Source organism: Convolutriloba macropyga, chromosome 1 (genome assembly GCF_964194025.1).
Source record: "Convolutriloba macropyga chromosome 1, txConMacr16.3, whole genome shotgun sequence".
Taxonomy (NCBI): Eukaryota; Metazoa; Xenacoelomorpha; order Acoela; family Convolutidae; genus Convolutriloba; species Convolutriloba macropyga.
The window spans coordinates 6,591,247-6,604,744 of record NC_134468.1 but is presented as its reverse complement, the minus strand read 5'-3'; the positions used below and the strand labels follow the sequence as shown (position 1 = coordinate 6,604,744).

Here is a 13,498-nt window from a genome sequence, read left to right as displayed (position 1 = left end):
GCTTAGACAATTTACTTTAGAAGAATTTTCTGAAGTTTAGATACTTTTCAACTTTTGTAGTTCTTTTTGTTGACATTTTGTGATAGTCGTTTTACAAAAAGACGTTACGATGATCAAAGGAGACGAAGATGTTACACTCTTGCGGCTAATATCTTATAAATTTAATGGCTTCAAAACCGTGGTTTTGTAAAGTTGTGTGTGAAACTTATTAGTTCAGTTTGTATTTAATGTTATTTTATAGTCTTATGATTAAGTCTCATTAAAAACAGTCGCAATTAGTTTTCCGAGTAGTTGCAAGACAAACCGTCTACTCTTTCAGTCGAAAGCTTTTGTTGGTTATGAATTTTGTGAATATTTGTTTTTAATAAAAAAGATAGAATTTTGAGATCTGCCAATTTTATTTCTGTTAAATTCCAGCTGAGCATCTCTATATACATTTCACATCATTTATCTATTGAAACACAATTTGCTCATTATAACGGTTTTATTCTCCTCAAATGGTCTTTCTTCTTGGAACAACCAGTTTTCATAAAACCAGTTTTCGTGATTTTTGCATATTTGTCCTCTTTTGTAGATTTTTTTTTTCACAGCACACAATAATGGGCCTTATTTGATTTACAAATGTTGTCAACCGTAAAAATTGCAAACGACAATTTTTATTGTTTTTAGTGATCAGCTTAATATTTAATTGATTGGAGGGACATCGTTTTCGCGCATAGTTTTTCGTGCAAATTTTTTGTTTTTGCGTGGATTTGTTGTTCTTTTTGTAGTTGTATGACATATCCTGGATAATGAAAGGCCTCAGTCGCTCTCTTTTGAGGTATAAAAGACTCTCTAAATGATTTCCTTTGATGCGTTATGTTTCTAATCAGTTCGAATTTAAATCTTTTTTTAAAAAAGCAATGTATTAATAAACTTTGCCCCCTTTGCTCATTTCTAGTCAACTTGTTGCCAAGTAGCATTGAGGAAAAGTCCCATATTGGGTTCCAAAAAATACCGGTTAATCTTCTCAGTATAATTTTTATCTGATGCCATTAAGATTTGGTTATTAGTGATTTTCAAAAAATGGACAAGGAGTTTTGGTAGTAATTAATATTTGTAACTATTTGATTTTTATTGCCGTCTTTTCTTGTAGTCATGTTATTGTAGCCACATGTCTCTTAGGCCATCTAGAGTAGATTAGTAGATTCTTTTAGTAGTTTGTTGAACGATATGTTGATATGTTAATTTTTTTTTATCTCTTCCTCATTTGGTAGACAATTAAGTGAAAAATTTAGATGAGCGGGGTCGGAACTTAATGCGCGAACTCACATTACCGAGCCTCCTTGTTTTACTTTAAATTTACAGCTCTGTAGTTGCCGTGTTCTTTTTGAAAACAAACTTGTTTGTTCAATCTTCATTGTCAGCTTGTTTTGATTTTGTTTGGTTGTAGTTATTGTTTTTCCCAAAACAACTAGAGCCCAATTTTGCACACGAACAGAGTTGTTGCCTCTGATACAAATTGTTGTGTCATCAGCAACCAGGAATATTTCTTTTCAATGCTCTTTTCTTTTTCATTTATATTTAGAAGAATTTAAATTACACAGTTATCTTAAAATCTGTTCCTTGAGGAAAAAATGATAAACCATTGTCTGAGCGAAGCATTTTTACATCGTAATAAGCTAATCCATATCCATGCCCTTACATTTTTTTAATTGAAAAAAAATGTCATTCAGATTTGTAGGTCTTGACAAGATTGAAATTGCATCAAAATTTTAAAACTCTGATGATAAATGATTCGATAAAGTGTTCGGCTTCATCCGAATGCCAAACGTCATCTGTAGACGACTTGTTTTGACATTATAATCAAGGGCTGTTATGTATTTTTAATTTTTGAATGTGCCCGTTCACCTGAATAAGGAGTAGATATTCAAAAAATTTTTCAAACTTCGGACTAAATGAAATCGATTTATAAGTTTCACGTCAATTGTTGTGTGGTGTGTCAAAGGGAATGAAAAAAAAGTTATTTCGAGAAACTAATCATAAATATGCAAGGATTAATACGATTTAAATGATTGATTTTAAATGGTTTAATTTGTACTGAATTGCTCTGTTTTCTTTGTCCATTAAAAATATGAAAACCAATGGCTTTTTATTTTTCTTTTTATTGTAATTCCTCAATATAATATTGTGCCGACCCACTTTAGCGGGCGGAGGAACTCTATACTCAAAAAAATATTTTGTTCAGTCATTTTTGGCCGATCGATATAATCATCGAAGAGAGTTGTGAGTGGTACCACTAGCCTGTCCAATGTTCAAAATGTCAAAATATCGTCCAATATGTTCTCTTTGTCAAAATATGTTAAAATAGTTACGCTAGAGTAATTGATTTTATCTCTAAAGACATAGGAATTGTTCGTAACGAATTTTTGGCTAGAAATTACGCTAAGTTTTACATTATGCAGACTTTTTTCGTCAAAAATGGACCAAATATGATTTCAGCACACTTTCTTTATATTTGCTGGAAGTAGACACCATAAAACTGCGGTCATAATCTCCGTTAAGAAAGAGAGCTAGTTGTACTCTTGCAAGCATTAAGAGCCTTCTGGAATTATAATTTTGCCATTTTCTTGCAAATTTAAACTCGATAATTTTACAAAATGATTTTTATTTTCAATATACTAAATTTTTAGTTAAAAAAGACCTATTTCGCAACCATTTGAACAATTGAGTGTTTTCTTACACGCACAACAATGAAATATGCCGTACGGTAAAAAAAAGTGTTTAGATTTTTCAGATTTTAATGGGGCGCGGCTTTTTTTAAAAATATTTTTGAAATTATAGTTTTTTATGTAAATTACTGACAAGGATTTCTACTCAGGGCTCAATTGATGACAGTAACTATTTTTAAAAAAGAGGCCGTACAAGATTATATTTTGGTTTCAAAGTTAAGCTCGTGGTTTTTATGTCTCTGACCAATTGTTTTCGTAAAATTTCATTACTTCTTTTGTTTTGCTTTCATTTGTAATTACTTTTTGTTGTCCCATGACTTTGTCTCCCTAGTTAGCTGAAAATTCAAATTTTTAAGATCCAGTTTTTAGGGAGATAAAAGTGGACCTAGACAAGGCTCTCAGTTGGTATCTAATGTCTCTTATGACTTCGAATATATTTGTTCTAAGAAAAAATCGGTGGGTTTTTGAAAATCGCCACTATTTTATCTGATTTTTCTCAAATTCTGGCGCAGTCTAAAAAAAACAGGAGGAAGCGAACCTCATGTGAGTTGGAAATTAATGTCTGTAATGGTTTTAATTTAACTAATGGTTTCTTGGTTTTGATACTAAGGGCTTTCATTTTTTGAGCGTAAATTTTAGCGTGATTGCATATTTTACGATTTGATTTTATTTTTTTGTCGAATTACCCCATAATGACAGACCAACTGAAAGAAAGCATAATAGGTAACTTGTAAAGCGTTACAAAAGCGTTCTGAATAGATAAACTGTTTTTGTTGAATAGTTTGTCCTCTTTGGGCTGAGACACAGTTCTCTCGAAAAGTTTTGAGGATTTTTTTTATTTTTTAGTTTTTTTTCTGATTGTCGTTTTACGACAAAAACCTGATCGTGATAAGTCTCAATAATTTCTTCCCCGGGAGGCATAGCTGAAAATATTAAAAATTTCAATTTATGGCTATTCATATTACTGATTTTCCAATAAAATTTCTTTAAAACAAATAGTTTAACTGTCTGTTTTCAATTCATTTTTGTCAACACTCTGACAACATTCTTTTGCTTTGTTATATGTTTTGATTGATTGCGAAAAGTTTTAGGAAGACCACTTAATCTTATAAAAAAATTTGGAGATTTCTATGATAACCATTTTTGGGTTAATTTATGTTGTCATGTCTAATTACTCCTCAAATAAATAAGACCCGCTGATGTTTAGATTAGGAAAAAGTGATGCTTTACTTTTCTTGCAGGTATAATCTTGTAATTATATAGCCTTGAACACTGTGTTTTCGTTGAATTGTTTGAAGTTTTGGCTTCTGCATGCACTTATTATTTTAAGTGGTCGTGACTTAGTCTTATTATTATCAGTCCCAATTGATATCTTAAGCTGTTGGCACTCAATCCTTTTTTTGAGATTATAACCATAAGTCTGTTATGACTTTGAAAATATTTGTTTTCAGAAACAATATTGCATTTTTGTGCGTCGTCATTTTTTTAGATCGTTTTTTGGCCAATTTGTTGCCCAGTCTCTGTAAAAACAAATCAGAATCCGATTTGTGTGGGCTATAATTTATCTTATTGAACGGTCTCAGCTTCCACCGCTTGATTCTTGCCTTTGTTACTACTGTTACTGCGAGAATGTAAAAAAATGTTTGAGATTTTTATGTATCTTCATTTCAAAGCATTTCTGTTTTCTTTGTAAATTATAACATTAATGGTAGGTCCCAGTGGATTTGAAAGTTCCAATTGAGCATTTGATAATGACGGGAGGAGGAACTCTATACTCAAAAAGATTTTTTTCAGTCATTATTGGCTGATCGATATAATCATTGCAGAGAGTTGTGAGTGGTACCATTAGCCCGTCCAATGTATTCAAATTGTCAAAATACAGTGCAATATGTTCTTTTTGTCAAAATATATTAAAAATTTTATGCTGGTATTATTGATTTCATCTCTATAGGTAAAAGAGGACTACTGAATTGTTCTTAACGAATTTTTTTACTAGAATTTTTGCTAAATTTTTCAACATGCAACGTTTTTCGTCAAAATGGGACCAAATGTGTTTTTAGCGCACTTTCTTTAAATTTGCTGGAAGTAGAAACCTTAAAAATATTTATAAGTTTCTTTGTAAACCTTAAAAACCTTTAAAAATATTGAAATATTTGTTTTCGGAAACAATATTGGTTTTTTGTGCGTCGTCATTTTTTAAATAGTTTTTTGGCCAATTTGTAGCCCAGTCTCTGTAAAAACAGATCACAATCCGCTTCCTGTGGGCTATAAAGTATTTTTTAACAGTCTCAGCTTCCACCATTTAGATATTGGCTTTGTTACTACTGTTACTGCGAGTGTGTAAAAAATATTTGAGGTTTTTATATATCTATATTTTGAAGGATTTTTGTTATCTTTTCAAATTTATTAATAATAGGTCCCAGTGGATTCAAAAGTTGACCAATTGATGAGTTGATAATGTCGTTCCTCAACTGCTTTCTACGTAGGTATAAATGAGCATCTTAGTGATTTCAGGTACTATCTATAGACATTAATAACTGTTATATTAATTGTTTTCAAAGATGGAAACGTATTTTCAAATTTCACACCAATTTTGCTTTTTTTTGTTGACCCGTTACCAAGTCGCGTTGAGCAAGAGTCCCATATCTTTTCTAATTAATTACAGGCGAAATTATTTTTTTTAGGTTTTATCTGATTCGAGTTTGATTTTGTATTGATTTTTTAAATTAAAGACATCGAGTTTTGGTCGTAATTTTGGTTTGTCATTTAGTATTGATTATTGTTTTTCTACAGTAGTCCTATTAACAACAATCTTTATTGGCCCTCTAGGGTGGTGTTATTGAATTCTGTTGGTTGTTTTTTGAACGATATGTATGTTTTTGAAAGTTTTCTAACTCTTCATCATTTGGTAGCCAATTAAGTCAAGAATCTGGATGAGCTGGGTCGGAAACTTTTTTGCAAACTGATGTTTTGACATCCAGAAGGTCTTGTATTTGTCCACAAAAAAATCGATTTGAATGACAGATATCCTGTTCTTTTGTTCGATTGTTTTTTTCAGGAGCAAAAATAGATATAATTGAAAACTAATGAGGTTAACATAACGGTGGCTATCTGTACAACAAATCATCAGATTATGAATCTCATTCCATCAGTATTTTTCCACATGTAAAATGTTTGTTTTTATTCTCCCCACTTTGGTCAGGTAAGAATAAAATTGCTAGAACTCCACATTAATAAGTCTGCCGTTTACAGCAGGAAATTCAACAGCTCATCACAAAAGGAACAATCTGGACTCTTTTAAGTCTGGACTCTTCCAATTTGTTGGATTATCTTTCCGATAAATATCATCATTGACCTGTTCATATAGCACGTAACTTGTTGGGTTCTTAAATCCTTTTTTAAATCCGTTCTTTTGAACTTTAAAAAAAGCCGGATTATGTTCCGATACTTTCTCCCAAAGGTTGAGATATATTTGTTTTTCATATCTTATTACTCTTGTTGAAACAATTGTACAAAACATGTCTTGAATATCATTGTGTCGTATAGTTTCAACTCAAAGAGTATTTCATTTTTTTTTGGATTCAATTTGCTTTACCAAGTGTGACACGGAATTTTCCAGAATGAGCTGGAACGCTTAAAACTGAGCGTTTCTTCTCTTACCTCTGAGGAGTTGGAGGACGCGAGTGATTGTGCCTTGCCAATTTGTACTTCGATCTTTCCAAGTTTTTTTTTCAAATTGTATTTACTTGTCATTCTTATATCAATTAATTTTGAATTTAACTGCAGTGTTATAAATAATTCGAATGTTTCGTTTCGGCTTTCCTTCCAGGTTTTTATTTTTCATCACTGTTTTCAAATTCTAAGAAAATTTTTGTTAGCTAGCACGTTTGTCTTTTCTAGATTTACCTCAATTATTGGATTTGTCTTCAAAACAATAAGAGTACTTTTTAGCGCTTTTCATTGTAAAATCCTGCAAAATTGATAGTTCCGTTTTGCTTGAGGGTCAACAGTTGATATAAAATACAACGCAGTTGCATTTTCCAAAAACTAAGACTAAACCAACAAATAAGCGTCATAACTGAGAGATTACTAACTCGCAGTCGATTATTCTCTTCTGAGGACTTAGACCTAATCACTGCATTTTCGGTCAGCGATTTTCCCATCACTACAAACCTTCTTGACCTCGCGGAAATCGAAATAAAAAAATTAAACTGATCTTATTTATCTTTCCTCTTGAAATCTAAACAATATAATTAATCTTCGCTTCATCGAGTGTATAGCGACATTATAATTTGATTTCCACAACTTTCGGAAATAAGTCAGAATTCAAGAAAGCTGAAAACTTACAAATTTCCCATTTAAATTTTGTAGGTCGAACTTGAGAAAAGGAAGCTTATTGAAAGGACAGACTCTCATCCACTTGTAGCGGGACATTAAAGAATAACAGATTAATTTTATTTTGAACTGAACTTTGATTCGACTGCAAAACAACTAACGAAAATATATTTATTGAATGCTATGTCTACAAAGAAGATACAAAGGCCAATAAACAAGTGATGCAAATAAATACTCATTCGAAATCAAAACAAATTATTGCTTTTGGAGTTTCACAAACTCCTGATACATTTCAGATTGTAGCGTTTCAAGTCTCAACTTGGGTTCAGTTTCAAAGTACTTGCGTTGCAATTTGCTGTACTTCATTTCAGGCTCTACTGGAATTATGTCTCTGTATTTCCAGTTTTTCCAGTTGTTGAAGTTGAATTCGTGAAGCAAGCGAAGTTTGTCATGTGTCGATTTCACAATGTCGACAGGAGGATTGAACGGTAATTCAGGGAACACAACGTTTCTGAGAATGATCAAAGCTGAAAAAAACAAAAGCAGGCCACCATTATCATACAGAAGAAGCTTCCCTTATTAAAATTTTCATGGGCTCCTGAAAACTCATATATAAGGGTAGGAACAGTTTCCACCTCCCCAGCCAAACTAACTTCATAAGAATTTGCGAACAAGCGCGCGTGCGTTTCTTTTGTGATCGTGGATTACTAGTACTGCCTAATATGTGATTCGTGCTGGCAACAATCTAACATGATGGAATGAATAGAAATAAGCATTCTAATTACAGAAAGAAATATTCTGCCAAAAAAAGTCGAGCCAGTTAAAGTCATGTTTTTTCATGAGCAGTTTTTTTATTCATGCATGTTAGAACGCAGCTCAAAAATTGAACATATAAAATAATGTGGCTCTGAACTATTTTTTCGTTAGCTCTGATTTAATTTTGGGGACCAAGATTGACATAAATTGAAAAACTTTAATGCTTTAAACTCGCAATGATGAATCTCATACGCTATAGATTTCGATACCTTTTGAAGTGTCGTATTTGACGGCCTTATCTGTTAGCTTAAGAGACAGCTCAAGAGATCAAGTATGCGTCGCGATCAACAAAACAGAGGAAGGACTTAGTGCGCTAAATAACAGTGGAAACCAGCTATATTCGGTCAAAAACTTTATCAACGGTATTAGTTGATGTGATTACTCGAGACAAACCAATTGAGGAGTGTGACTTCAGAATATTTATCGTAGTTGATTCGACACAGACTGGGAAGAAACCGATGAGACAGTTCTCACTGATCTTTTCGGAAAACAAATCACGAGAAGTGAAAAAGCACGGTTCCTACCGCTGCGTCTGTCTCAATCAGGAGCATGTCATCGCTTTATACAGCTCTCTTTCGAAGTGTCCGCAAATACCGGTTAGGTTTTTCTGTGCATAAAGATGAAAAGAGAGGTCATTTGATAAGCACGCCATTATCTTCCAAAGCAGTGGCGAAAATTTGAGCAAAGCACATCAAAATGTCAGCCAAAGACACTCCTGTCTGCCAGCAGAAGAACTTGTGAATTACTCTAACCAGGTGATATTTATGCTCAAAGTTGGTATGCATGGCAACCCGCTGTTTTAGTTCCTCTGCAAACGCATCTCATCATACGACGCAAAAAAAGCGTGAAATATTGCTACCTAAAGGCTGAAGACAGAAAATATCACAATTACACTCAACCGTGTGAAACAAGCTGGAATTCAGTTTCTCCACTTGCATTTGAAAATGGGGTGCTTTTTAAGAGTTCCCAACTATTTAAACGGGTTCCATTGCTCACTGATAATATAAGGAATCGAGAATCTTAATATAGAATGGTAAGTTTTTTGCCACGAACTTTTTGAACAAGAAAGGGTTATGTTGCTTCGCCCACCCCCCCCCCCCCCCGTTTTTGCGCCCCCGGTTACAAACTATATGTTGTTATATAGCACGTTACTATGTAAAAAATTAGCACGTGCGCCTGAGGGGCGTACAAAATATAAACCCACTAAGCTGGGGGGGGGGGGGCAAAACAGAATAGATCCCATGAAAGACATTCTGCAACCTGGATTCCAATTTGCTTTGCAATAGCGGTGTTGTAAATAGATGGGCGGAAAAATAACTAACATGTATGCATTTCAAAGTCACAACAACTCTATATAAAGGCTACAGAGAGGATCCAGAAACTTAAGCTTTTAAATTCTTTCTGTCTATCCTGTTTCGTCTTAATGCCACGATTTTCAAAAAAAATAGTTCTACCACTTTTAGGATACTTTGATTCAAATGGAGTATGTTTCCTTCATCAAAAGGGACACATTGGTTCAAAGGTCCCTTAATTCTCACCTCTGACAGCGAACCATCCTCCATATTTGGGATGAATGGACACTCCAAACACACCACTTTTGCTCTCACTGTGATCTCCCCACGGAAGTGGAACCCCCTCGTCTGTGGCTGCTGTGATGATCTCGGAGGGGTGGTAGTAGAAAGCAGTTCCAGACACATGCGCAGCTGGTTGGGCCAGGAAGGCCGGTCGCCTCGTACCCGGTGCCATGTCTGAATCTGTTAATTAAACAAAAAAACATGTGATTAAATACTAAAATTTGTTCAATAGACTGACATATTCACCCAGGACTTCAAAGGATGTTATTATATCTCGTTATAGCACACAACAGTTAATTAAATTTCAAATAACGAAACCAATTTCAGTGCATTTTTCATTTGATGTTTAGAAGTAAACCACCGAAGTGCGTTTCAGCTGCTTAAAATTGTAAATAGAACTATCACGCAAAAAAATTCAAGGGCGAGAAAGTTAATCAAAAGGTCAAAATGTTGTTTCAAGATGTTTCCTTACACCGCGCCATGAACAAAATGATTGTCTCCATAACAATGTAAGAATAAAAGAATGCGCTTTTTTGTTTTCATAATGGCTGACATAGCCTATTAGGAGGTGCAATTAGCAATTAAATTGATGATTATATAATTTATTGTACAATTTCGAATTCCTTTAAACCCATGTGACTTAACCCTATATCATTTCACTCCTCAAATAAGCTATCGACCCTACAGGCGTGTTCTGTCATGATTAACCGGATAACTTAATCCCATGTTCGGTTGTGATAGTTTCCTATCCAGTCCCACGGTCCTTTGAGGCATGGCCACGGCCAAACGATAGTATTTTTATTATAGTATTTTTAAAAGAATAAAGTCGGGGTGAAATGATATGGTGGGTGAGGGTGGGTGAGAATGCGGGACACCGCAATTTATATATACAATTATAATAGAGGTAACTTAACAATTATAAATGATCATATCCTACGGTGCTGGGGTTTCGTGTCAAAATTTAATTCTAGCACACGTTTGTGCATCCTGAACTCACTAACCTTTGTAATGCACGGCATTGAAATTCTTCAAAGCCGAAGAAGCACCATTTAGATAAAACTCAATTGATTCGTCCAAAGCATTTCTTGGATTGCGACACTCGTTTCCAAACACAAATGGCAAGAAACCCTTTTCAAACATCCACCCCACGCTCACTACACAAAATGCCAAACTGTTCTCATCAATTGAGGAGAATTTGAACTTCTCAGCTACCTGGTCATTGTACCACTTGATCAGCAGAGGCGTTGACTCAAAACCGAAAGGCTCCAACGATTCTTTCAAGATACTCTGTATTGAGTGGAAATCAGCACTCGCTATTTCACGAGTCACAGTTTCCAACTTCATTGGCTACCGAGTACAAATTTCAACATCTACATCTGAAAACATTTTATAAACCTCTATACAAACTTGTTTCATCAATTCGATTACAAAATCGTTGTTCATATTTCGACAAAAATAGTCGTTTCAAAATATGTTTTATCTATATTTCAAAAGAAAAAAATTCATAACTTGACACAATACGAGAAGCAGCACAACACAAATCACTGTAAATTAAAAAAGACAAATAGCGCCCAACAAAAGTACCCTTTCACAAGGTTGTTTTTTCCCTTTCATTTAAGTATAATGGAGAATTGTAGTTAGCGAAATACTGCTCAATTCGTCGAATAAAAAACGCGTTAAATCCGCATTAACAACTGTCTGAAAACTGCAATCCATCGTTCTTATTTGGTTACAGCTAACTGCGGCATTATACAGATAGTCTTGAAATCACGTTTTCAGAAGTATAAGCATAATGCAAACACTAGAGGCAAGAGATCTAAGCGAAAGTAAAACCTCAAAGGTTAAACACGTCACAAAGAATTCAGAAGTATTTATATCAGTATTAGATAGACTTACTGAAAGGGCGAAGCAACGGTTTGACGTTGATCTTCAAGCGAATGATTCCTCGCTTGTGCAAACAATAAAACTCTAGTAATGACGTCCAAAGAAATGTTAAGCCATTAGAAGATGAACCCTGGTCATTGTTTTCTGTAAGGTACTTACAATAATTCTTCACTCGAATCAACCATTTTTAAGTATGAATTACAATTCGTCTGTTTTCACATAACAAAAATGTTAATGATCATTGTATATCAAATCATGGTTAAACAACTTCATATAGGTTTTCCGTCATAACAGCAAGTTTTCTGTCATTTTACGTTCAGTGGTTTAAAACAGTCTACATTTCAGCAAGAATTGTCGTGAAAGATGCAAGTTAATTAAATGAAAAGAAAAATGATTTTAAATTAATCCCAATAATCACAAATTGTGGTGCCAGAAAATAACTCTAACAGCGGTTTATTATCGAATCTGAACGGCATGTTCAACATACCGTAAGAAGGAGACTCTGTAACGTGCGTCCGCACTTGACTTCAAACCCACCTTATGATATATTTCGTATTCGAGCGTGAACGGTGCATATTTACAGGCTGAAAAACAGCCATTGATTGATAAAAAATAAACCTGATCAAAATAATACCCGAGTATGACATAACAAAACGGGGTTAATTCACACTAATTCATCATAACTATCTTTGAGAAAGATCTTTATTACTTCATGTAAATGAAACAAAATGAATAACAACTGAAACTTTCTTTTAACATATTAGTACACGCACCTTGAAAACGTTGACGTGCTTTTATTGAGAAAGCTCGCATCGATACTTTTTTCCGAAAATGAGTGTTAGAGCTATTTTTCGGTACTTATCGTATTAGGTTGTTATCTCCTGCTAAAAACGCACTAGTTCGAATAAATTGGGTATCTAAGAGAAATCTCGCTTCACATATAAAAACAATAAAAAGCAGGCAAAAGATCCAAAACTGTCAAAATTTTGCGCAACCAAATCTTCGAATTTGGCATAACTTTTATAACAATACAGTAAATTATAGCTGGCTGTAGTCCAAAAGATTTGGCCGCAGACGAAAAGTTACATAACAATCGGCTAGTGATGCATTCTTTGTCTAATATGTAAAACATACCCGGCAGATTGCCGGAAAATAGCCGCCGTTGATTCCAATAAGCATGATTGGGATTGAAAGAATAGAAGAAATTGAAAAAAAAGATTTTTGCACAAAAACATTTTTTAAGTCCGATTTATTTTGATGGCATTTCGTAGTTGAACATACTTCTGTTTCTTAGAGAGAGGCTACAGGGGCTACTATCAATACTAATAAGCATTAGAGATGGTAACTAAGACTTATAGGAACGACGTTCAAATAGCGGGCATCTAAAATTGGGCTTTATGGGTTAATCCCGTTTCTACTTCTGACTTCAATTTTTTATACTGACTCTGTTCATTTTGAATTGCTTTGCTGAGCAACTGATGTTCAAAATCACTTTTAGCAGAATGAGAGAAGAGAGAAACTAGCCGAGAGAAGTCAGAAAGATATCACGTAAAATGTTGAAAAAGCGGCAAAATGAGGTAAAGCGAAACATTTTTTTTTAATAGACGAAGTAAAAAAACATAGCACGACAAGTCCTGACGTACAATTCGAAGACTAACAGGAATTTATTGACTAAACAGGAAATTAGACCTAGAATGGACTATGAATGGATTGGAAAAACCATTTAGAAAAAAATCCGATCCGAAAAATCGAAAAAACAGTAAAAATAAAATTGAAATTGCCGCATGTGAACAAAAAACCACTAGCGAGAAAGCGATTTTTGTTCAAACATCGGTTTCTCACTCTACTTTAAATTTGAAGCGAAAAAATTTCACGCCGCAGAACTACTCGTTTTTTCGCTCCCCTTCCTGTTTCGGCGTGACCAAAATCACTACTCCAATTTGACTTCAAAAATCATGAAGATGTGTGAACAGATCTTAAAAAAAAACATAGCCGGTAGACTACCGGAAACGACTCGAATCGTCGTGCAAAATCATGTCAACCCTAACTTGGACAAAATCAGATTATCGAAAAAATACTAGAAATAACGAAAATAGAAGACCAACATAACATAAAGAGCGTTAAAATTTTTTTCAGTTCAGGGGTGTGGGTAGTTGCTGGTGGGGGGGGGGTTGGTTG

General features: G+C 34.1%; 1 protein-coding gene across 1 annotated transcript; it reads right to left on the bottom strand.

Moving 5' to 3' along the window:
• Nucleotides 1–7,209: 7,209 nt before the first annotated feature.
• Nucleotides 7,210–10,808, bottom strand: LOC142345027 (cyanocobalamin reductase / alkylcobalamin dealkylase-like). The gene is made up of 3 exons (XM_075397113.1): nt 10,438–10,808; nt 9,401–9,616; nt 7,210–7,573 (listed from the first exon to the last, which is right to left on the bottom strand). Exons 1-3 carry the CDS (start codon nt 10,778–10,780, stop codon nt 7,302–7,304), a joined length of 831 nt encoding a protein of 276 aa, XP_075253228.1. The 5' UTR covers nt 10,781–10,808; the 3' UTR covers nt 7,210–7,301.
• Nucleotides 10,809–13,498: the final 2,690 nt, after the last annotated feature.